The sequence below is a fragment of the Schistocerca nitens genome, chromosome 5 (assembly GCF_023898315.1).
Source record: "Schistocerca nitens isolate TAMUIC-IGC-003100 chromosome 5, iqSchNite1.1, whole genome shotgun sequence".
Taxonomy (NCBI): domain Eukaryota; kingdom Metazoa; phylum Arthropoda; class Insecta; order Orthoptera; family Acrididae; genus Schistocerca; species Schistocerca nitens.
This window is the reverse complement of record NC_064618.1, coordinates 74977721-75000711: the sequence shown is the minus strand read 5'-3', so window position 1 is coordinate 75000711 and position 22991 is coordinate 74977721. Positions and strand designations below refer to the sequence as shown.

The window sequence follows — 22991 nt, the reverse complement described above, 5'->3', positions numbered from 1 at the left end:
TGTCAGTGATTTCATCTGCTTATACACACGAACTTTTAAGTAGCTTAAGGTTGTTTTAACAGCATTCATGAAATTCCCCTTGTGTGGGCAAGCAGTGAAGTGCCTTCGTGTTACTAATAAAAACTGGACTGACAGAAAATTGAGGATAGTGTAAGGCCTGTTATGGTAAACCTGTACTCGCTGACCAGTGAAAAGTCACTAAGAAGAGTTGAAAAATTGCTTATGAATATAGTCATTCCTCAGGTGTAAAGCTCACACATGCACAGTCAGTGCCTGAAGGAGGCATGTAGGGTTCCCGGCTAACCAGGGAAGTGGGCAAAAGGAGTAAGTGTGAAATGAGAAGACACAGAAAGAGGATAAAACAAGCCAGAAGAAAAATCATGTCAGTCTGGGCCAAGCAACTACAGATTAGAGAACAGCATGAGAGAGAGAGAGAGAGAGAGAGAGAGAGAGAGAGAGAGAGAGAGAGAGAGAGAGAGAGAAAACAAGAATTAACTCAAAATAAACATTAAACTCTACCTTGCTCTGTCTGTGACTTAGTCCAATGATGACCAGTCCACCACTCTCTCCTGTTGTTACCTAATAACCATTTAGACATAGCTAACCTCAAACCCTCCGCAATGACATCAGCTGCATAACTGAAGGGGGAAAAATGTCACTATTCACTACCTCAAAACCACCTCTGGCTTAATCATCCTCCCTTGCAGGTAGACACTGTGCTCAAGGCATACGAGTATATGATGATCCATTTCCAGTACTCAGCAGGATCTTTAGTCCTTTCTTAAATAATCTCAGGAGAATTTTTTAAAACCTGTTTCTGGTATTTGTCCCCACCAAAATGGTCCCTACAAATGGCAGTCTTGTGAAATTTGAGTCACTCATTTTGTTCACAAAATCTGTGCCATGTTCCTTGACTTCTGGTACACAATTTTTCACTGTTATTTAATGGTAAGAAAATAAGTTATGCATTTCTGGATTTGCTTTGTGATGGGTTCAGAACTTTTTAGTGGATGGATGTTGTTAACGGGGGGAAATCATTAGGGGTGACACTTTTGTGCATAACTCTGAGCATTAATGCAGAGTTATAGGATTATTTTTCTTCTTCACTGTCACTCTGGCTTGGAAGGCCTGTGTCATGTACATTCCTGCAGTGTATCCTGTTCCTGCCTTTTGTGATCCAATCTCATTTTCTCAGGCCCACCAAAGCGACTATTCATAATAAATATAATGATAAATTGGAAGTTCCATAGGTCTATTTGTGAATGATGCGGATTGTGTAGGGAAATCACAATGGTACAAAATTGTAGTGGATTGCAGGAAGGCATGCAGAATATTGTTTATTGGTGTAGAGACTGACGGGTGAAACTCAATGTAAACAAATATGTTCTGATATACATAAGTAGACAGAAGGAGCCATTCTTACTTGGTTAAACACTCGATTAGTTGCTGGAAACTGTCACAGCCATACATTATCCAAGGTTTTGCATCCAGAGTGATTTAAAATGCAGTGACCACATAAAACAAGGAGTAGGAAAGCTAGATGCTGGTAGACTCATTGGCAAACTCTGAAGGAAATACAATTTATGCACAAAACGCATAGCTTACAAAACTCTGGGGTGATACATTGTAGCTGGTTACTTCACTCCTACTGAAAGTGTCACTGCTGTTTTACACCAGCTACTTCATACTACTGCCCACAACAGTGGCAACTGATGAAGACAAGTAATAAATGTGCAAAAACATAAGTGCGTCAACCTATTGGACAATGAAAATATATCTTCTGATGATTTCACAGAAACAGTTATAGAATTCTGTTAACTATCTAAAAATTTTTCCTTGTTTGTTTACTTAGGTAGGGTAGCAGTAGTAAATATTTCTTTCCTCTTTCGTTCCTAGGAATAACCAATCAAGAAATGTTGCATCTGGATTGCTATCTGAACGAGAGACACAGTCTTCTGAAAATACAGAGCCTGACGACTGGGGGTGGAGTTCAGAGAAGGCACAGCTTTCAAAGTAAGTCAACACTTAAAAGATCTATGGTCATTATTGATTGTTGATTTTAGCATAATTTTGACACATTACATGTCATGGTTTCTGCAAACCATTTTGTCAGCTTGAGAGCCAGTAACTGTTTGTCATAAAGAATCAGTTGCATTCCTGTGCTGTATTGTTTTAATTTAATTTTAATTATTATGAGAAATGGTCAAATTTTTGTCTCATAAAGATGTACAGGTAATTTATTATTTCTGTCCATAGTTAAGTACATGTTGTCCTTAATTAAAGATCATTTCAAAATGCTGTACAGAGAGAACCACTGCTCAGAATGACATCAAATTTGAACAGCATATTATTGGTACTAGGGAAATGACATAAAAAAATTAACGAAAATTTTACCACTGTAAGTGTCTTAACGTAAATGGGATTGGCCATAAATGACAGATGAATTGCAATACAACAGACAAGGTTTGAGCTGGACATTATACCATTCTGTACTGTTCAATATGCATGACTGCACAAGTTCGGCTGTCAACAATTGTTGTAAAACATTGATGGGAAAAATCGGTTTTTAATTGTCCTGGGGCCAAATACCATATAAAAAGCAAAATGACACCGGTTTCTAATTGTTGTGAGACTGGTGTAAGACATGCGCAATATGCTGTCCACCATGTTCAGCCCAAAGTTGAAATTGAGAAACAGCATGTTTCGCAACACATCAGAGTGGCTCAGGGTCACGTTCAGAATGTGTTGTGCAATCCGTGCCTTCAGCTATGTTCATAATTGTAGCACTAAACACAACCTCTTTCAAATAACCCTACATCCAGAAATCATATGGATTAAGATCAGGCGATCTGGATGACCAAACTTCAGGCAAATGATGGCTGATAATTGTAGCATTTTCAAAATGCCTCTCTTGTAGCCACTTCACCGGTTGTGCAATGAGCGGAGGGGTGCTATCTTGCATAAAAATGACTGTACCCACATAACCACGCTGTCGGAGGATTGAAATGATGTTGCTGCCCAAGACTCTTAGTGTGTACCAGTGATGGTACCGGTAATAGGACCAGCAGGACTCATCTCCTCGGAGAAAAAAAAAAAGCCCTGCAGCAAAGTACACCATCAAGCTGCACCCAAACTGCTTTCCTCCCTCTGCCACATTGCACCTCTAAAGTACCTGTCTTCTCAAGTTTTGTAATCATTTTGCCTAGACACTCAGCAGACATCAGACCATTGCTTTTTTTATACCCTTGAGTGCCCAGAACTTCTGCAGAGCTACTGGTACTCAGTCACCGCTCTTATAAAAGAGCTTCACCAGCAGTATGCGATCCTTCATGAAGAGTCATGTTGGAGATCTTGGATGCAAACTGAGGAACAGCAATGTGCCACACTTCTGTTGGTATGCATATTCTGATGCTTATCGTGTCATCTATTGGTCAAATTTTCATTCAATTTTTTCTTTCTTTCTTTCTTTTTCCCTTTCCTTTTTTTGTTCTGTGATTTCTCCCTCTGCGTCAGTAACATGCTGTTCAAATTTGACATCATTCTGAGCAGTGGTTATCTTTTTATGGTGCTTTGAAACTGGAACTTTAATTATACGCATCTGTATATTAACCTGTGGAGAAATGATTAGTCCAAAATGAAGTACTAACCAAATAAAAATAGTGTTTAATGGTTAGATTATATGACTTAAAATATTTTCTGTTGCAAGGATTTCATTATTATTTCCACATTTTCTTGTCTCCTGTGACGTGATCTGGGGCAGCTTCTGATTGATATTATAAATGTTCCTTACAAAGAGATGATACAACAGTCAGATTTTTGCTATTTTTGTATTTATGATACATCAAGTTCAGAGTTCAAACATCAATCGACCAAAGCAGTTCAATCCAACTCTCAAAACTTCACTAGAAAATTGAGTTTGAAGTTTTCTGTGCAACCATAATTTATGAAAATTAGGACACGTTTTCAATGGCCCGCGGGGTTCAATCGATAGTGCTTGATGCTGGTAATTATTGGGTCACTGGTTTGAGTACCCCTCCCAATCCAATCCAAATTGAATACTTACGTCATTTAAATATAAAAATCATTAAATATGTGGTAACTGATGCATATCTAATGGTCATTTCTTTATGGAAAATACATGTCATATTGCTAATTACATCTAGTACAGGAACTGTGATCAGACACCACACTGTAATTCTTCATAAAGCGCACAAGTCAAGTCAACTGTCATCAAATAATAGTGCAGCACAGAGTGTAAAGTTTGTAAACATGAGCAAGTAACAGATACTGTTAACTCTCTCCATATGAATGCCACTCTGGTAGTATGTTTCCCCTCAACTCAGATGTGTTGTTGATAAAAAAAATTTTATATGTGTTAGTTAGCTTGTATTTCATGAGTTTTATACTTAAATGACCTAGGTATTCAGACTGAATGAAAAAAAAAAAAAAAGTTATGATTGAAACAAGACTCGAACTGGTGATCCAATGATTACCGGTCACAAGCACTGTTGATTGCAGCTCATGGCTCATCAAAAAATTGCCCTAATTTTAGTGAGTTAAGGCTGCTCAGAAAACTTAAAAATTGATTTTCACAAGAATTTTTGATAGTTGCGTCTGGCTGCTTTGGCTGATAGATACTTGAGTTCTGAACTTCAATTACCAAAAATATTGAAAAATCACAAAAGATTTTAGTGTGATCTTGTTAGTTATTGTATACAGATATATTTTTCCCACGTGGAATGTTTCCCTCTGTTATATTATTATACACATAGTCTGCTTGATATGATAACCTAGTGTGTGGATTTCCAAAATTAGAAGGTACCTAAATAAGCTGCAGAAAGCTTCTAGCCGCGCGCGCGCGCCTGTGTGCGTGAGTGTGTGTGCGTGAGTGTGTGTGTGTGTGTGTGTGTGTGTGTGTGTGTGTGTGTGTGTGTGTGTGTGTGTGTGTAGCTTGGTACTCACTGTACTCCAGGGAACTATTTAATTTTAGACTTCTTTCATATTTTCTTGTTTTGGACATACTATGATTTGCAGTTTAGCTATAATAAGAGAGAAGATGAATCAATAGAAATTATTTATTTATTCAGTGTTTGCACTACAGAATGGTCAGCTTTTTCATTTTTTGTATACTGTGAAGAGTACTCAAACCCTTATGGCAATAGGTCTCCAGTATAACATGTGAAATTTTAGATTGGGCAGAGTACTAAAGAGCAGTTTGTTGGCTAGGAATATGTGAGGGACGCGTGGCAGGTACACAGACTATGCATGTTTACACAGTAGTTCGAGATGTTCGGAGGTGGTGCACACTGAAGGGGATCTGCATAGTTCAGAGAAGCTGTTGGTGGAGGGGTGGATCCAGATGGCCCAGGTTGTGAAGCAGCCCTTGAAATTGAGCATGTTATGCTGAACTGCCTGTTGTCACCAGGTAGTCAAATTTTGTTCCTGGCAACGATTTGGCAGTGGCCATTCATTCTGGTGGACAAACTGGTTGATAGTCGTACCAACATAAAAAGCAGTGCAGGGTTGGCAACAGATTTGGTATATAACATGGCTGCTTTCACAAGCGGCATAGCCTCTGATGGGGATAGGATAAGCCTGTGATAGGACTCGAGTAGGAAGTGCTGGGAAGTTGGATTGGTCAGGTCTTGCACCTTGGACTACCATAGATACATGATCCCTATTGCAAGGGGTTGAGTGTGGAGTAGGATGTTTTGTAGGTTGTATGGGTGATGAAACATCTTATTAGGATGGTGAGAAGGGTCTTGGGTAGGATGTCCCTCATTTCAAGGCATGATGATACATAATCAAACCCCTGATGAAGGGTATGATGCAGTTGTACAAGTCCAGGGTGGTGATGAGTGACAAGGGGGGCACTCCTTTGTAGCTGATTCTTAGGGGTGGTGGGAGGATGGAGAGTTGTGTGGAGATACGACACAGAAAATAAGTTTTTGGACTATGGTTGTGGGCGATAGTGCCTGTCAGTGAAGGCCTTTGTGTGAGTTCTCATCACTGCAGCAACATCGTCCATGGGTGGCTGGGCTGTATCATAGGAATGAAGGGATGGCAGCTGTTGAAATGCAGGTATTGTTGGTGAATTTGTTGTGTTCAGAGTTAGGGATAGTGCCATGAGAGAGGTGGAAGTCAGCATCCAGGAAAGTAGCACACTGAGTTCAGTGAAGCGGATGGGAGTAAAGGTGTTGATTGTGGAGGAATGAGGATAGTGTGTGTCAGCCCTGAGTACAGATCATGAAGATATCTTCAATGAACCTGAACCAGACAAGGGGGTTGGGAGGTTTGGAAGGGTAAGAAGGTTCCTTTAGTTGGCTCATAAACAGGTTTGAAAATGAGCATGCCATAAAAACAAATCCCTGGGCCATATCACCACAACTGTGCTTATGTATGAGTGCTTAAAAGTATACAGTACGCTGTTAAATGAATATGCAATGACTAGTAAGCTTTGTGTCGATAAGGTTTTTGCTTACATGACATGTTCTCCAAGCTGTGCTTATAAGTGTATTGGTATGTGCAAGACTATATTTGTAACACTCAGCATATGTATGTGTGGGAACAAGTGGCTGCCACTGCATAACCTCAAACAAGTTTTTTTAAATGTGACACGTCACCAGTATCATTCATTTGAAAATGACCTAAGGCCAAAACTGAACAGTAATGTAACTTATGTGCATGGTGTATTATAGCAACAAATCTGACAGCCTATGGTTAAAATGATTCCACCATTGAGAGGATGCATTTATCCATAAAGAGGTTTTTGTATGAGAGCTTTCAAATAAAAATACAATAACTTGTGGAAACTTATTCTCCTGCAATCAATTGAACCTTCATTTACCCCTTTATTTGGCACACATGGAAATATTGTGAAAAATGTGAATTAATTGAAATATATGTATATGGTCACGTGAATAATTTAACGTGATCTTTTTTCAAAATACTGTAAGAGTTATTACCCATAAAAGGCACATGGGTGCTATAATATAAGTACTACAGTTTTGTTCCTGTGGCTGAAAAAATGGTTGCATTTTGCACTATTTTGTGTGAAATGGTTTAAAACAAGTCATTTTTGTACAAAGCACAGAGCAAGTGACTCCAGGGGGTTCGCAGCTCTTCTGTGAGTATGTGCTTGGCTACCATGTGCCCCAGCCTTTGCAGCATTACTTCCTTTCTGTGCTGCAAGCTTATACTTCCACTATCCCTTTCCTCCTCTGCCTCTCCATTGGATGGTTTTCTTGGTGCAGACCCTGATTGGACCTGGTTTATGATTGAGACTAGTTTCCACTTCCATTGTTTTCTGCCACTTTTCATTAAATGAACACATGGTCCCCATTGGTGGGTTTGACCCGCCACCAATTTTCAAAACTCTCCAGAAGCGCGTTTTGTGCAGGAAAGGTTGCCCAATGCTGTGTATGCTCAACCTTCGTGCCTTTCCATATTTGCACCCTTCCCTTTAATAAGGCAATATACCCAAAACCCAGCATGGTAGCCATCCCATTGCGAGGGGGGCCGTCATCAAGCACTTGCATGGTGGAAGCCCCCTGACCATTCAGGGATCGCAGTGTTGGTGCCTGAGCTAAAAACTCCCCTTGTATGCCAAGGAGTATGTGCCCATTGTGAATTGGGCATGGGAACTCCAAGCAATGGATTACTGGCCAGGTAGCCATTGCTGAGGCTAGGTGGTGCCCATGGGAGAGCCCCCTTTTAGAGTGAGTGCCACCATGGTGGATGAGCCACAAATGAAGCAGATGAAGTTATCTCCTGCTAGTGGCCATATGGCCCCTTCAGTCTCTATTAAAGGAAAGTTCTCTTTTAATACAGGGAGATACAACCCTAAAATATTCCTTCCCTGTCTATATCATGGGAGAAACGTAGGGCTAAGCGGCAAGCAGACAAATACTCCCCACAATACTTAGTTTGCACAAGGACTGATAGGCATTGCTTCTTGGCTGCAACGCCCTTTATCTTTGTGGAGAACTTAGAAGACAAGTTTGAGGTAGTGCAGCCATCTCTAAAATGAAAAGTAGGTCAATTTTTATCAAAACAGCACACCCTGCCTGTCATGGGTTCTGCTCACTAGTAACAAGCTGCGTGACATACTGGTGACTGTCACTCCCCATAAAAATATAAATATGGTTCAGGGTATCATTTTCCACCAAGATCACTCTTACAATCTGACGATGAGCTATGCACCAAATTGGAGCTGTGGGGTGTACACTTTGCTTGTCATGTACATAGAGGGCCAAAGGAAATAGGTTCGCTATTGGTGTCTTCATCTTGGCCTTTGAGGGCAATTCGTTGACTGAAAAGGTAAAAGTGATGGTATACCAATGAGATATGAAAGCCTGTGCCCCACCTTCCCTTCCCCACCACAGTGCTCGAAGTGTTTGAAATTCGGGCATATGTCTTCCTGTTGCAACACTAGCTCCATCTGTAGAGTTTGTGGACGAGTGCTGCATGCAAACACTCCTTGTGCCCCAACCCCCTTGTGTGTTAAAAGTGGAAAGCACTGTTCTTCCTGCTGAATAGATTACACTGTTTTTACAGAGAGAGAATAAAATTCAAGAATACAAGACACTGGACAAACTAACTTACCAAGATACCAAGAAGACATATAAGTACTTGCACCCAGCATGTGAAACAGTGTCATATGCTGCAACTGCAATAATGTCACCCTCTTTGGCAATCATACATCTGTCCATTATACCTCCTACAGTGGGTTCTCAGGGCCGCTCAATCATGCTTGCCCCCTGATGATTGGGAGCTTCCCTCTTGCTGCTTCCCACACACGTAATTCGAGAGTGATGGATTCCCACCCACCAGGGACATTGGTTCCCACATCCCAGCTGCAGACAAACCACCTTCCTCTGGCTTCTCTTGCCAGGATACCAGCCATTGGCTGAAGGAGCACCGGGCAGCTGGTCGCAGGGCTTTGGGGCCATCATCTTTGCTAGAAAATGATTCATAGAAGCAGTCACAATCATTGAAATCCTCTAAGGAGAGGAAAGACAAGAAATTGTCCTCCAACAAGGAGAGCATTTTGAGGCCCCAGTTAACACCACATAGTGAACCTCCCAGGGGGCTCACCACTCTTGGGTGAGTCGTGCTTGGCTTCCATGGGGCCCCAGCTTTTGCAGCACCTTCTTCCTTTGCATGCTGCATGTCTATAATCCTGCTATTCTTTTTCCCCTCCCTTGGGCAACATGTCTGGGATATTTTTGGGAATGTTTTCTGAAATTTCAGTAGCCTGCTATCAGGAAAGTCCCTCCACTGTTTTCTTGTTCCTTCTTTCTTTGGTTCCATCTCCTATCCGTCCTCTGCTTTGGCATTTGACATTTCTCTTCGTTTATTCTTTCTTGCTCTGTGCTCCTGAAGGCCAACCCATCCATTTGATGCGTAGCAGGTGACTGGGTAATGTGTAATTACTAGCCTCGGATTGACAGGTAAGGGCCAGGCCCAGGGAGGGGTGATTGCGTGAGTTGTCACCTACCAATATTGCCAATTGGTCCCTCTGTCAGGAGTTCGGGAAAAGTGACGTGAGGTGTGAGCAATCGTGTAAAGTAGATGAGTTCCCCTCTGAGGGAGGGTCCCAGTTGCAAGAAGCATTCCATTGGAGATGCTGACTATCATGTTGGATTTTCCCGCAGTGAACCAATCACCATCTTAGTCTGTTTACTAAACATAAACATAGAAGGAATGAGGTTAACGATTCCAAGATTCCCTCAGCTGCATCTCAGTTCCTCGTGGTATTACCTACTGAAGGAGGTCTGTCCTTTGCTGTGGTTAATGCGTTTATGAGGTGTGATTTGAAAGTTTTAAGAATGGATCTGCTACTGCTTACTGTTTTGGCAGGCAGGTACACGGGGGGTGGAGAGTGAGTCATTGCCATGTCCTTGAATACTCTCTGACAGGAAACTGCATTTCCTTTATTCAGTTCATTGTGGCAGGTGATTAAGTGCAGGTCTGTTAGGGCTTGTTGCTGGATTCTGTCTGCGTGAATAAAAATGGAGCAACGAGTTTGTGTGAAATTTTGTTTTAAACCTGGGAAATCAGCTTCTGAGACTTACAAACTATTAAAAACAGCTTTTGGAGAAAATTGTATGAACCAGTCAAATGTTTTTGTCTGGTTCCTCAGATTTAAAAATGGCTGTGAATCATATGAAGATGAACCACAGTCCGGCCGTCCTTCCACCTCAAAAACGAATGAAAATGTTAAAGTTCATGACTTAATGTGCTCTGATCATAGACTTAAAATTAGGGAGATGGCTGATGAACTCAATTTAAGTTTCTGTGCAGTTCTGTCAATTTTAACAAACTCTTGAGTTGGGTGCTACACCATGACAATTCTCCGGCTCATCGTGCCTTCTCCATTGTTGAATTTTTGACGAATTCAAAATTTCTGTGCTTCCATGACCACCACATTCACCTGAATTGGCCCCTGTGGATTCTACAGATTTCCTAAAATGAAATTTTCACTGAAAGGAAAGCGATCTGACTCGACTGAAGACATCCAGGCAAATACACAGTGTGTCCTTAGTACACTTCAGGAAAAAAATTCCAGGAATGTTTCCAAAAGTGGAAACACCATTGGAGTCAGTGTGTTCAATCAGAAGGGGACTATTTTGAAGGGGATGCATCACAGTATCATGTAAGTACCACCATTGTACAATTACAAGCCCATTCTTAAAACTTTCCAATCACACCTCATGTATTATTCAGAAAGGTGCTGATGCAGTTGCAGGTTCTGTGAAATCGTACTCTCGTCTGTGTAATGGCAATTTGCCTTTGGAGACAATTTCTGATTTTCAAGTCCAACAATTGCTTGTAGCTTTGCTCCTCCATGGCTGTGCTGTTCATGTCAAGGCCTATTGAACGCCGAATTCTTCACATGGTGGTGTTTACACTAGGCTACTCAATGGTCTGACCGAGGGAGAAATCGAAACCTACCTCTCTGATCAGTGTGTCAATGCATTCCATATGGTAATGAAGTAGGTTGATCCAACCTTAGTGCCTATACACACTCTTTATCACATTTGATAGAGTAGTGGTTTCATCAAAGATCAAAGCAGGCTGTGAAGTCATCACAGTCTGACTGAACATTCTGAACCTGATGTGCTGTGGGGTCCTCAGTATTACCCTCCTTGTATGCTGATGACTTTTGCTTCTGCTTCTACTTCTGCTCCTTTAGTGTGGGTGTTGCTGAAAGTTAACTGCAAGATGCCATATGAAAGGCACAGGCATGCCCCACCCCCTCACACATGGCTTTTGGTTTTCAGCCACCAGGACTCGCGTCATACAGTTCTGTTGAAGTCGTACCGTTCAACCACATCCAGAACTTTACCTTGACAACCAACTACTCAATGTAATGGTCACTTATTGCTTTTTACAACTGGTCTTCGATTCTCGGTTGATGTGGATTCCCCGTCTTTTCCAGCTTTAGTGAAAGTGCTGGCCATAACTTAATACACTTCGCTGAGTACCACCAGTTGGGGTGCAGATGGCACAACCCTTCTGCAATTTTACAAAACCCTGATATAATCCTGCCTTTATCATTGGAGTTTGGCATCCTCTTCAGCATTGCCCTGAGCATTGCGGATACTGGATCTGATACACCACCGCGAGGTTCAAGTTGGGACAGGAGCCTTTCAGACTAGCCCTTTGAACAGCTTACTTGTGGAGGCTAACGTCCATCCATTGCGGATCAGGTGCCAACAACTGCTCTTCAGTTATGCTACTCACATTCACAGATTCCCTAATCATCTGAACCACCATCTCCTACGGAAATCCATTTCCCGCAATGTCATCCCAGATCGAGGATTATGATCACAATCCACATCCGGTCACTCCTCTATGAACTCCAGTTGTTTCCTCCTCCACCTCTCCTCTGGGCCCATTCACATACATGTCCTTGGCGCATCCCTTGACCACAATTTTTTCTTGACCTATCTCCAGGTCTGAAAGACTCAGTCCCTCTTGAGGCCCTCTGCCACAAATTTTTCTCAATCCTCAATGCATGCTGGGGTTCAGAAGTAGTCTATACTGATGACTTAATGGTTGAAGGTCACGTGGGCTTTGCTTATACTCAAACAGGATGTGCTGAACTGTGCTTCTTGCCAGATGGCTGAAGTGTTTCCAGTGTGGAGTTGCTAGCCATCTCCTGTGCTCTTGGGCATGTCCATTCCTGCACCATGTGGGTCCTTTCTCATCAGCAGTGACTCCTTGAGCAGTTTGTAAGCTCTCGACTGTGTTACCCTTGCCATCCCTTGGTCATCAGTGACCTTTGTCTGGACCCCGGGCCATGTCAGGATCCTGGGGAATGAACTCGCTGATAATGTGCCTGGGTAAACTATCTACCGGTAAACTAACTCTTGAGATTGGTATTCTGGAAACAGACCTCCAATTGGTATTATGCTGTCAACTTTTAGGAATGTGGAATATAGAAAGGCTCACTCTGGCTTCACCGAAATCTGCAGAGGTCCTCCGTGCAGGCTTCACCAGAGCTTTCTTGTCCTTTGCCTTCTCCCCATTGACCATACTTTGCTGACTCATGGTCATCTCCTCTGTCACAAGGACCCACCCAGCTGTCATTGTAGTTCCCGTTTGACAGTATATTGGTAAAGAGAGAAAAAAAATAATAATAATTCTGTGATAATAGTAGAATTCCATGGATACTGAAATGGCCTTTCTGGACTGTTTTACACAGGGTAATAAGGCTGTTAGGTGTCAAGTTCTCCAATAAAATGCAATCTCTGCAAATGTAGAAGCAGGTGATGGGTCTGCCCAGATGAATCGGCCAGAATTACCTTAATTTGGAATACCAGAATACAATGTTGCCATCATTCATGTCAGAAACAAGAAAACATGATTCTCTCTTAAAAGACAGAACAGTTGAAATGAAAATATAGAATAAAAGAAAAAATTTTTGTTCAAAGAGGACTCCAGTGAATTTTGCACAGTTGATCATATGAGAGCTTATTTTGTGACATTGGAAAGGGAGGACAAAACATACCGATTGACACCACCAGTAACTTGCATGCAACATGCCATACAAGTATGTACCACACACTTGAAGACACTTCAGGTCTTAAATTTACAAGTTTTGTAGCATTTTTTTCCTGAAACAGGCTTTCCCAAGACTAGATTTATGATGCAATAACTATACAGATTTCAATTGAACTGTGATATAAGAAAAAGACATGAGATAAACTCAGGCAAAAAAGTAACACCCTTCCTTTTAATAAATACCATCATTTTACTTCAAAAACGCCATGGTAACTATTTAAAATTTGAGTTGCACCACACTAAAATGCAATAATGTTTGTAATTAACTTGATCGTGCTGTGCTCTGTCTCTCCAGGTCCAGTACTGTGCACACACAGCAAATTCATCATGCCACAAAAATAGGGACACAACAAACTCCATTAACACGTGTCAGAGCAATAGGAAACTACACCTGTACTTTCGAGCAGGAGAGAATGATTATGTATGTGCATCCCTAATCTCTTTCATTTTTCATAATCCATATGCAAGACATACATTTCTCCAACAGGCATTCACAAAAACGTCCCCACTAATCTTCTTGCGATGTACTTTTTGTAGCGTTAATACTACTTTGCATATCACCACTGGTGCTTCAATATGTTTTGAATTTTTTTTTTTTTTTTTTTTTTTTTTTTTTTTTTTTTTAAATCATTTTGCATAATGTTAGTTCGTACTTTAGATGTGTGCACTGAGACACACAACTTGTAATTCTGCTGTGTGACTCAAAATTTTACTTTCTTACCATCATAACAGGAGCCCGGCCAGCTCCAAGTCATCAAATGACTGGGGAAACTGGAGCCCTGTGAAGGAGCAGACGCCAACGCCATCACCCTCACAGACCAGTAATGGAACATCCACTCGCAAGACTAAGAAGAAATCTGGAGCAAAAGAAGGTCTCCTCATTGACTTCGCTGAAGATAAAAATGGAAATGATTGGAATTCAAAATGGGATGATGATGCATGGGAAATGTTAAACAAAAAGGATTAAATACCATAAAATGGCATTTAGATGATTTTCAGATATTGTAAACTTGTTTGCTAGAACTGCTGTGTGATTCAGTGGTCCGTGACAGTTAACATTCTATTCTTGAGGGTGTAAATTGGCCATACTTTGGAGTTCTTGCACATAATGACAATAGGCATTCTTTTAATGCCATCAGCAGTGATATCCTTCCTGTTAAAATTTCTTATCTTACAGCAGAACCAAAACTTTCATAGGTAGAAATCGTGGACACTGCTAAACTTGAAGGGCCATTAATATTTATTTTCGAATATGTAGATTACATAAACTTGTGTTGTGCACAAATGTGTTATCTTTTAAACTGGTTTTAAATTTATTGTATATGTATCATGTCTGTTGTTTTCAAGATGATTTATCAAGAGTATTGTAATCTTGAAATGATAAATGTAATGGTATTTCATCAATGCATGTTTATTCAGAATAAGTATTTTTTTATGAATCTTGGTGCTTATTTTTCCTTATTTATCTTAAGTTTAGAGAGTCTGAATACAGACCATTGCCAGTTCCCTGTGTTTGTGTGTGTGTGAGTGAGTGAGTGAGTGAGTGAGATTTGAAACTGCCTTAACTTCTGTGAAAAGTACTACATTTCAACTTTGTTTTATGATTTTTATTACAGTACTGTTTGTAGACCTGAGCTGCTGTGTTATCTAATATTACATTTTGATCCAAACTGAAATTGCTTTCAATTTTGGATTTACTGTTTGTTGAAGTATTTCTTCAATGAGAGTTCTGGAAGAAGAATGGTGTGATAGTGTATAATATGCATTTCAGGAAATTCAGCTCCACACGTTCTTCAGTGACCAAAGTTCACGTTGAGGAAATGGGAATTCTTAGTACTTTCCCTTGAATAAAATATGTAAGAAAACACCAACTGAGCTTTTATTTGCCATTTGTAATTCTAGTCATCAGTTTCACTCACTACTGTGGATAACAACTGTTACTGGTTGATAAGCAATGTACATCTGTGTTTACAAATGTGAGACTGCAACGTGATTGAGGAGTCTGTTTGAATTGAAAGATGAAATTAAACTAAGTTTACAAACAGTTGTATGAGGACACTATTTATTTAGAATACTTCATACTCAAGTGTTGCTTAATGTTGCTTGTGTGTAATTAATCAATGGTCTCAGGGTTTGCTTTTACATAATTCCTTTTTAACATGAGTGGTAACAATTTGATATAATAAAATTGAGTTTGCTGTTAAGACTTTCCTCTCTCTGGAAAACTAAATATGCAGGATACCTGATTTTTGTAATATTTATTTTATATTACTGCATGGTTTAGAACTACACAAAGTTAATGTTCCTCACGTGGAACCACAATAATATAGTCTGACCAGCTTTACCTTCACACTTGCTACTTATGTACTTATTTATTTTATTTTGTGTACTATAATAAATAGTACCACAGCCTGAAGGATCACTGTTTTTCCTCAGACCTGTCTCAATTTAGTTTTTAACTTTCAATTTCAGTGTATAGTGATTTAATGGTGGATTACTCTAAAAAATGCACTGTGAGTCAGTTGAGGTAAAGCACTTTCTCACAAAGAATCTGCTAATCTCTTTAAACCTCCGCATATCTGCTTCTGTGTTTATCTGCTTTCTTCCATCAAAAGACAATCTCATCTGTTTCTTCATCACCCCTTATGACAGCATTTATGTAACCATAATGTGAATGGTATTGGTTCAAAACTATGAGCAATATTATGTTTAAACTTTATTTCATGATTTACTGTCAAATTACACACATCTCTACTCCAGTCAAATAACTGCCCTCTCATTGTTTGCTGTGACTGGACTCCAATTGGACATCAGCTCCTGTTATAGTACCAGATATAACTATAAGGGGCATGTAACTCAGAACTCTTGACCTGATAGCCAGTTAACCAGCCTGCTGACTAGCTTTGTTAAATAGTTCAAAGCTGTTTCATTTGCCAGTAATATAAGCACAGTTGTTTCAGAATCAGACCAGGAACTAAACAATAAAGAAAAAATGTATTTGAGAAATTAATTTCCATAATCACAACAAATAGTGAATCTCAGTTGTAATAAACACCATTTCTCATATATAATTGTCTGAAGGGTGTTGGTTGATTCCCTTATGTGGTGGTATAGCTAGTGAAGTGGAAGAAATAAGATTTCTTGAATTGAAATAGTAATTCTGCTGGCAATTTCAGTGTTCCTAGAAGAATATTAATTGTATAACAACAAAAACTACCAATTAGTGATCAAATTATTTAACTGGATGGATAAAAAATCTACTCACCAAACAGCGGCAGCTCACTCACACAAGACTGTTGTGATTGGCAAGCTTTCGGAGCCAGTGGCTCCTTCTTTAGGCCTGAAGGGGAAGCCACTGGCTCTGAAAGCTTGCCAATTACAACAGTCTTTTATGTGTGTGTGTTCTGCTGCCACTTGGTGAGTAGATTTTTTATCTATCCAGTTAAATAAGAATATTAATTGTGTATCAGCTTCATAGGATAACCATAAGCAACATTCATAATCCATCAGCGACATGAGACACATTTCCTGAAAAGTTAAAATATTCATCAGTAAAATTGGAGATAGGGAAACTATCTGTAAACTTAGACCTATACTACTCCATATAATCTTGTAATAAGTATTTTTGGAAGTTGTCTGTGACAGAATACTTAGTTTTCTGGGTAGAGCTTCACAGAGAGAGCAATATGAGACCTCACAAATGAATAGTGAAAAGGGCTAAACAAAAAACACAGTGTGTACTGTTATATATTTTGTGACCCTGCCAAAGCCTTTGAGTGTGAGGATCAAAAAATTTTGCATGACACACAGCAATACTTGACCTGGTTCTTGTGCCCACTCTTGATCACTGCAAAGCTGAAAGTCTGAATGAGTGTGGGATGGTGTTTTCCTGAACCTGATCAGCCCTACAATTACAGTAGTGAAGTTAATTGATCTGTTGTGGCACAAAAGAAAGTTTTAATTTACGTGAAAAAGTGACAGTTTGTACTTAGCAACATCCCGTAGCAATTTGTTAAAAAATGATTACACTTCAGTAGTTCAGTTAATCCAGTCCATAATGAGCATCCTTGTGTCATGTAATGCTTTAAAAATGGCTAGGTTGGATTTTCCTGTTTTTGACGAACTAGAGGAACTAATGTTATTTTGATTTATAAAAAGAAGTTGCTGGTCAGTAATTTTGAGAAATACATGGATACTATTGTTATTACGCAGTGTGGATCCCCTTATTTACATGTAGAAGCACCATATTGCAAGTTATAGTAAATTACTGTATGCAATTATATACAGAACAATTAAGACAACTAAAGTCAAAGGTCAGAATCTAACAGTGTATGTGATGAAATTTGAGATGGGAAATGGGGCTGCTTGATCTACAAGTTATGTTTTTGGAAGCTAATTAGTTCTGGGTAATTTGAAATGTTACTGGGAAGTCAGAGTGCGTAGCTTTCAAATGGTGTAGGTGATTATATGGAATTGTGCTGATTATCTCCCAAAGCTTCACAGGTATGTAACTATAGCACTATCTTCAGTTAGCTGTATTTTCTGATTTTGAATGCCCTAATGAAAACTGATTATGTCAATGTAAACAGAACAATCAAAATAATACCCTGAACAATAAATTAAAGTGAAATTAAGTATAAATAAAATCTTGAGATTTTTGTGTGTCACATGCCAGTAGATAAATTTATTGAAAACACGATAAAAATTAGTACAAAAAAGTTATTTCTGGGAATAGAGAAAACATAACAAGTGGAAAGAATCCACTATGCTATGTCACAGACAGACTAAAGTGTTATCGCATTTGTGTGTGTGTGTGTGTGTGTGTGTGTGTGTGTGTGTGTGTGTGTGTGTGTGTGTCATCAAGGTGGCACTATCCAGGCTCATTCTTTTGGGAATTCACATAAGCAAACAGCTAGTTAAGCTATCAGTCAGCGTTTTGTAACCAGGATCAAAATTCATGTCTGACATTACAGCACTACAGCCATTCCACCAAATAACAGAAGTTAAAGGAGGTCATTAAGTAGTGGAAAAATGCCCAGGGCAGACAATGATGCCCTTCAACCGAATGCAAACACCTGTGAGCCTCTTGTTCTGAAAACTGATGGGGCATCCTAGCTCCTGCTGCCACTTCCATCCAGCCAGAGCCGCTCCACAATACTGCCTTACATTGATCACTCCATCCACCGTACTGTCGATTGCGCCATCTCGTGGCCAGTCACTGAAATTGATGTGCCACCACAACACAATTGCTTCCCAGAAGTGAACAAACAAAGGACTGACTGACTCTGGGAATTCAAAGGAAGCATAGCCACACGGCTCACAACCACAATACGACACAAGACAAAAAATAAATGTTATGTGGAATTTACCTCCTTATTTACAGTTTGGAGTGTAGTCTCATATTCTGATGCCAAACATAAGTCTATTGGTTGTAGTCTGAGCATGATCAGGTAACCTTTCTCTGGGTTTTGGATGCAGCATATCTTTGAGAAAGTGTCATTTGCAAACGTTACTTTACAGGATTCTTTCAAAGTGAAAGACAGCAAGTGTGAGGGTACTGTGTTGCACTTTAAACAAGTGCTAACTTTAACATACTTTTTATTCAGTCATGAGAACTTTGAAAAAGTAGATGGAGTCACCATGGGAAGCCCTTTATTTGTCGTGGAGACCAACCATCTTGTGGAGGATTTCGAAGAGAAAGCAATACAGTCAAAAACTTGCTTTTGGATGATACATTTGTGGTGTAGCACCTTTGAACTGAAACATTACTTGTGTTTCTTCAGCATGTAAATTCGTTCCATCTGAATATTCATTTGGCAATAGAAAGGGCACAGTTCCTTTCCTGGACATTTTTATATAAGGGAAGGCTTACAGAACGCTGAGACAGCACAGCAGATAAGCTAATAAATAGGGACACAAGATTCCAGTTAAATGCAGCATGGAGTCCTGCAACTACCATCCGTAGATACAAAGGAAAATAACAGTTCCCAATGACAGTTACACGACGATGTTGTGGAGGTTTTTTTTTCTATCAGTTTTCGTTTGGCTTCCAACCACTGCAACACTTAGCAGCATTGGTTACAGGTGCCTGTGCAGGCCACAGCTTGACTCCCAGTAGGAGGTGCCCTGAACACACTACTGTCTTCTATCTGCAAGTAACTTGACTTTTAAACGAGCAGACCACCACAGTGTGGACATGCAATTGCTACTTGCCAGCAGAAACCAACAGTCTCCACTTGGTGATGTCTAGCTATTGCCTCAAAGAAATGTTGCAGGACACACAAAATGTGGTCTGGCAGCCTTATTCGACCATATCCACCAGCAAGTCCGAAATGTCTCTCATGCTATTGTTATAAAACATCTACCAACTCATGAAACTGGTCATATACATATTTGTTTGAAAGGGACAGCTGCAACTGTTCAGCAACAGGGCTCTGCTAGAAATGAAGACTGTCAGTGAGAAACAATTTTCAGACTTATTTGGAGGCTTGACACACACTTGGTACTGTATGAATGTCAAAGGTTCTTTTGATTGTGAATAATGATGTAGCAAAATTTTGTTTTTGTAATTATTAGCTTTTGTTGAATTTTCTGTTGTTTTCTCAAATCATTTCAGATGAACAGAAGGAAAGAAAATAATTATTTAATATCTTATGACACTGTAATAATAAATGAGTCCAAGCTTGAATGGGGGAAAGAGAGAAAGAAATTAGCTGTGTCCTTTCAAAGAAACCATACAGGCACTCACCTTAAGGGTTTAGGGAAATCACAGAAAACCTATAACAAGGAGGATAAATGGAGATTTATGGGGCAGGTAGTTAGCAGAGATTGAGGCCACGACAATTTTAGGAATGAACGACATGTTACAAGGAATGTAGCTTAGAAAAGCTGGTGCCAAGGGAAAGCAGCCCAGCATGTTCTGCTACTGAGTGGTCAATTCTGTTCTTGGCCACAGTTTTGTAGTGGCCATTTGTATGGCTGGGTGGTTGGTTGGTGGTCATGGCCACGTAAAATGGTGTGCAGAAGTTGCAGCAGAACTGGTGTATGTCAGGGCTGCTATCACAGGTGGCCCTGCCTCTGATTGGATAGGATAAGACTGTTATGGGACTGGATATGACCAATGTGTCAATGTATTGGATGTGATGTGGCTTAGGGATGGACTCACTTTAGGAGGGAAGCGAAGGAGTGTAGGCAGGGTGTTTCTCATTTACAGGTATGATGATGAATAGCTGAAGCCCTGGTGAAGGATGTAGTTCATTTCTTTCAGTCTATGATGATATTGGGTGATGGTGAGGCTGGTTCTTGGAGGTGGAGGGAGAATTAGAGGAATGTGAGGATATGGCACAGGAAATCTGTATGGAGACTAGGCTTGGGGGAAAGCCTTAGTGAGACCTTCAGTGTACTGAGCAAGGGAATTCTCATCACTGCAGAAGCCCATGTGTGGCCATACTATATGGGATTGATTTTTTAGTGAGGAAGTGATGACACCTACAAAAATGCGGGTCCTGTTGATGGTTAGTGTGCTTGATGTGAACAGCAGTATGGATGGAGCCATCAGGGAGATGGAGGGCGGTGTTGAGAAAGGTGGTACATTGGGCTTAGGAAGAAGCGAATGGAAAAGGTGTTCAGGCTGTGGAGCAGTGAGGATAGGGTGACCTGGCCCTATATCAGATTGTGAAGATATGATTGAACCTGAACAAGACAAGGGGTTTGTGGTTTTGGCAGGTAAGGAAGGTTTCCTCTAAATGCCCGAGTGCCAGACTGCCATAGGAGGGTGCCATACTGGTGCCCATTGTCATGCCACAGGTTTGTTCCCCTCAGTAGAGAAGTAGTTGTGTGAGGATGTAATTACTGTAGTTAGTTCTACAAGAAATAAGGGCAAGGATTTTGAGTTGGAAGAACATTGAGAGAGGTAGTGTTCAATAGCAGCAGGGTGACGGACATAGGGTATGTAGATGTATAGGGAGGTGGCATCAACAGTGCAAGTAGTGATCCAGGTGGTAATGGGATGAGAATGGTTAAGAGTCGTTGGAGGAAGTGCTTCTTATCTTTAATATGAGAGGCTAAGGTACAGGCAGTTGGTTCAAGGTGTTGTCTACAGGAGTGGAGATTCTTTCAATGGGAGCACAGTAACCAGCTACGATGGGGAATCCAAGATTGTTAGGTTTATGGATTTTGGGACACATATAGAAGATGGATGTGCAGGTGCCATTGTGATGAGGAGGGTAACAAATTCGTAGGCCCATGCCAGAATCATTCCCTTGAATCCATCTCTCTTCTCATCTCAATGATCCTGTTCCCCACAGTCTCCTCTTCATCTGTTCTGTCACCACTCCCAATCCATTCCCCCACATCACTTGTCATCATGCACTGCATGGACTAACTGATGCTAGTGTCCATGTATCGCTTTCCTACCCCATACACCTGCTGTGCCTCTCTGCGAGCTATCAGCCACACTTCCCCAGCCCTGCCTCCCTCTCCCTGCCTCCTTTCTCCCCTTGCCCACTCCACCCAATACAGCCCCTCACCACAGAACTGCAGTCGTGGTATTGTTCATCCAGGTGTGTGTGTGTGTGTGTGTGTGTGTGTGTGTGTGTGTGTGTGTGTGTGTGTGTGTGTGTGTGTGTGCTGCAGCTTGAGAAAGGATTCATCCAAAAGCTAGTAATGGTTTTAGCCACATTCTGTTCTTCCAGTGCATAATGGGTTTCCAGTGTAATAACAAGCCGTAGTGTTGGTCAAACAGTCAGTGAAGTCAACAGTTTTAAATTATTAGGACTTAAGGTAGATGAAAGGCTTTCTTGGAAGTGTTACATTCAAGACCTGTGCAGAAACTGAATGCTACTGTCTCCACTATAAGAATGATCTCTACAGTTTCTGACACTGAAAGATTAAGGCTTGTTTACTTTGCTTGCTTACACTCCATTGCCTTGTATGAGGTACTATTTTAGAGTAACTCTGCCCAGACTGATCTGCAGTGTCAGTTCATGAACTTCCTGTAGGCCATTGCTCAGGTATCTCAGAATTCTAACTTTGCTGTCTTTATACATATATTCCATAATGGGATTTGTTGTTTGTTGACAGTACTGACTCATTCAGTAGAAACTGCTACATCCATTTAGTGAACATTAGACAGGAAAACAAAATACACTTTTATAACATCTCTTTAAGCATTGTACAGAGAGATGTGCACTATTCAGTAGGTTTGATGTTCAACAGGCTTCCAGCAGAACTGAAAAAATTCAGTGAGAAACGCCAAGTATTCAAACTGAAGTTGAAAGGTTTCCTTGCAGTACACTCCTATTCTGTACAGGGGTTCATTGCAGCACTTGAGACCTTTTTTATGTAATGCATTATTTATTCCTATACACTCAGTTTTCTCATATTTTATTAATTCTTAAATTTTCTAATCAACATTCTGTAAACTATGTACTGACTCATTCCAAGACCAAGTAGTTCTAGTTTTTGTGGTCCCACAGAACGTGGTAGGTAAATAAATAAAAACAAAATAAATAATGGTCAGCTGGCAGAATCACTCTAACAGTTGCTTCACATTTCTTTGTAAATACTAAACCTACAATGACATATTTATGGAACCCCTGTCAGATTCTATACAGTAATATACTGCACATCCCTCGAACAAAAAACAGTCCCTACTGATTGGAAGAAAGCTTGTGTCACACCTACCAACAAGGAGGGTTACACAAAACTATCATCCAAAGTAATTGATGTCTATCTGTTGTAGAATCTCAGCACCTGTTGTGAGTTCAAGCAAAATGAGGTATATCTGATGGAATCACCTTTAAAGCCAAGCATTTTTGCTTAAACCTTATTGTGACTTACTGGTGTCAATTGAAACAACAAGTTTATTGTTGCCAGTCACAGTCATTAATTTCCACAATTTGTTTCACAGGTTTAAACCT

The 22991-nt window shown here is 40.3% G+C and overlaps 1 protein-coding gene across 2 annotated transcripts in view; it reads left to right on the top strand.

Annotated features, from left to right (window-relative positions):
* LOC126259499 (ADP-ribosylation factor GTPase-activating protein 1) overlaps positions 1 to 15487 on the top strand; it is a 96718-nt gene extending 81231 nt beyond the window's left edge. For both annotated transcript variants that reach the window (XM_049956349.1, XM_049956348.1), the window contains exons 9-10: positions 1897 to 2013; positions 13804 to 15487. In XM_049956349.1, the coding sequence (XP_049812306.1) occupies positions 1897 to 2013; positions 13804 to 14038 (352 nt within the window). In that variant the 3' untranslated portion in view covers positions 14039 to 15487. The remainder of the gene's footprint in view (positions 1 to 1896; positions 2014 to 13803) is intronic.
* Positions 15488 to 22991: the final 7504 nt, after the last annotated feature.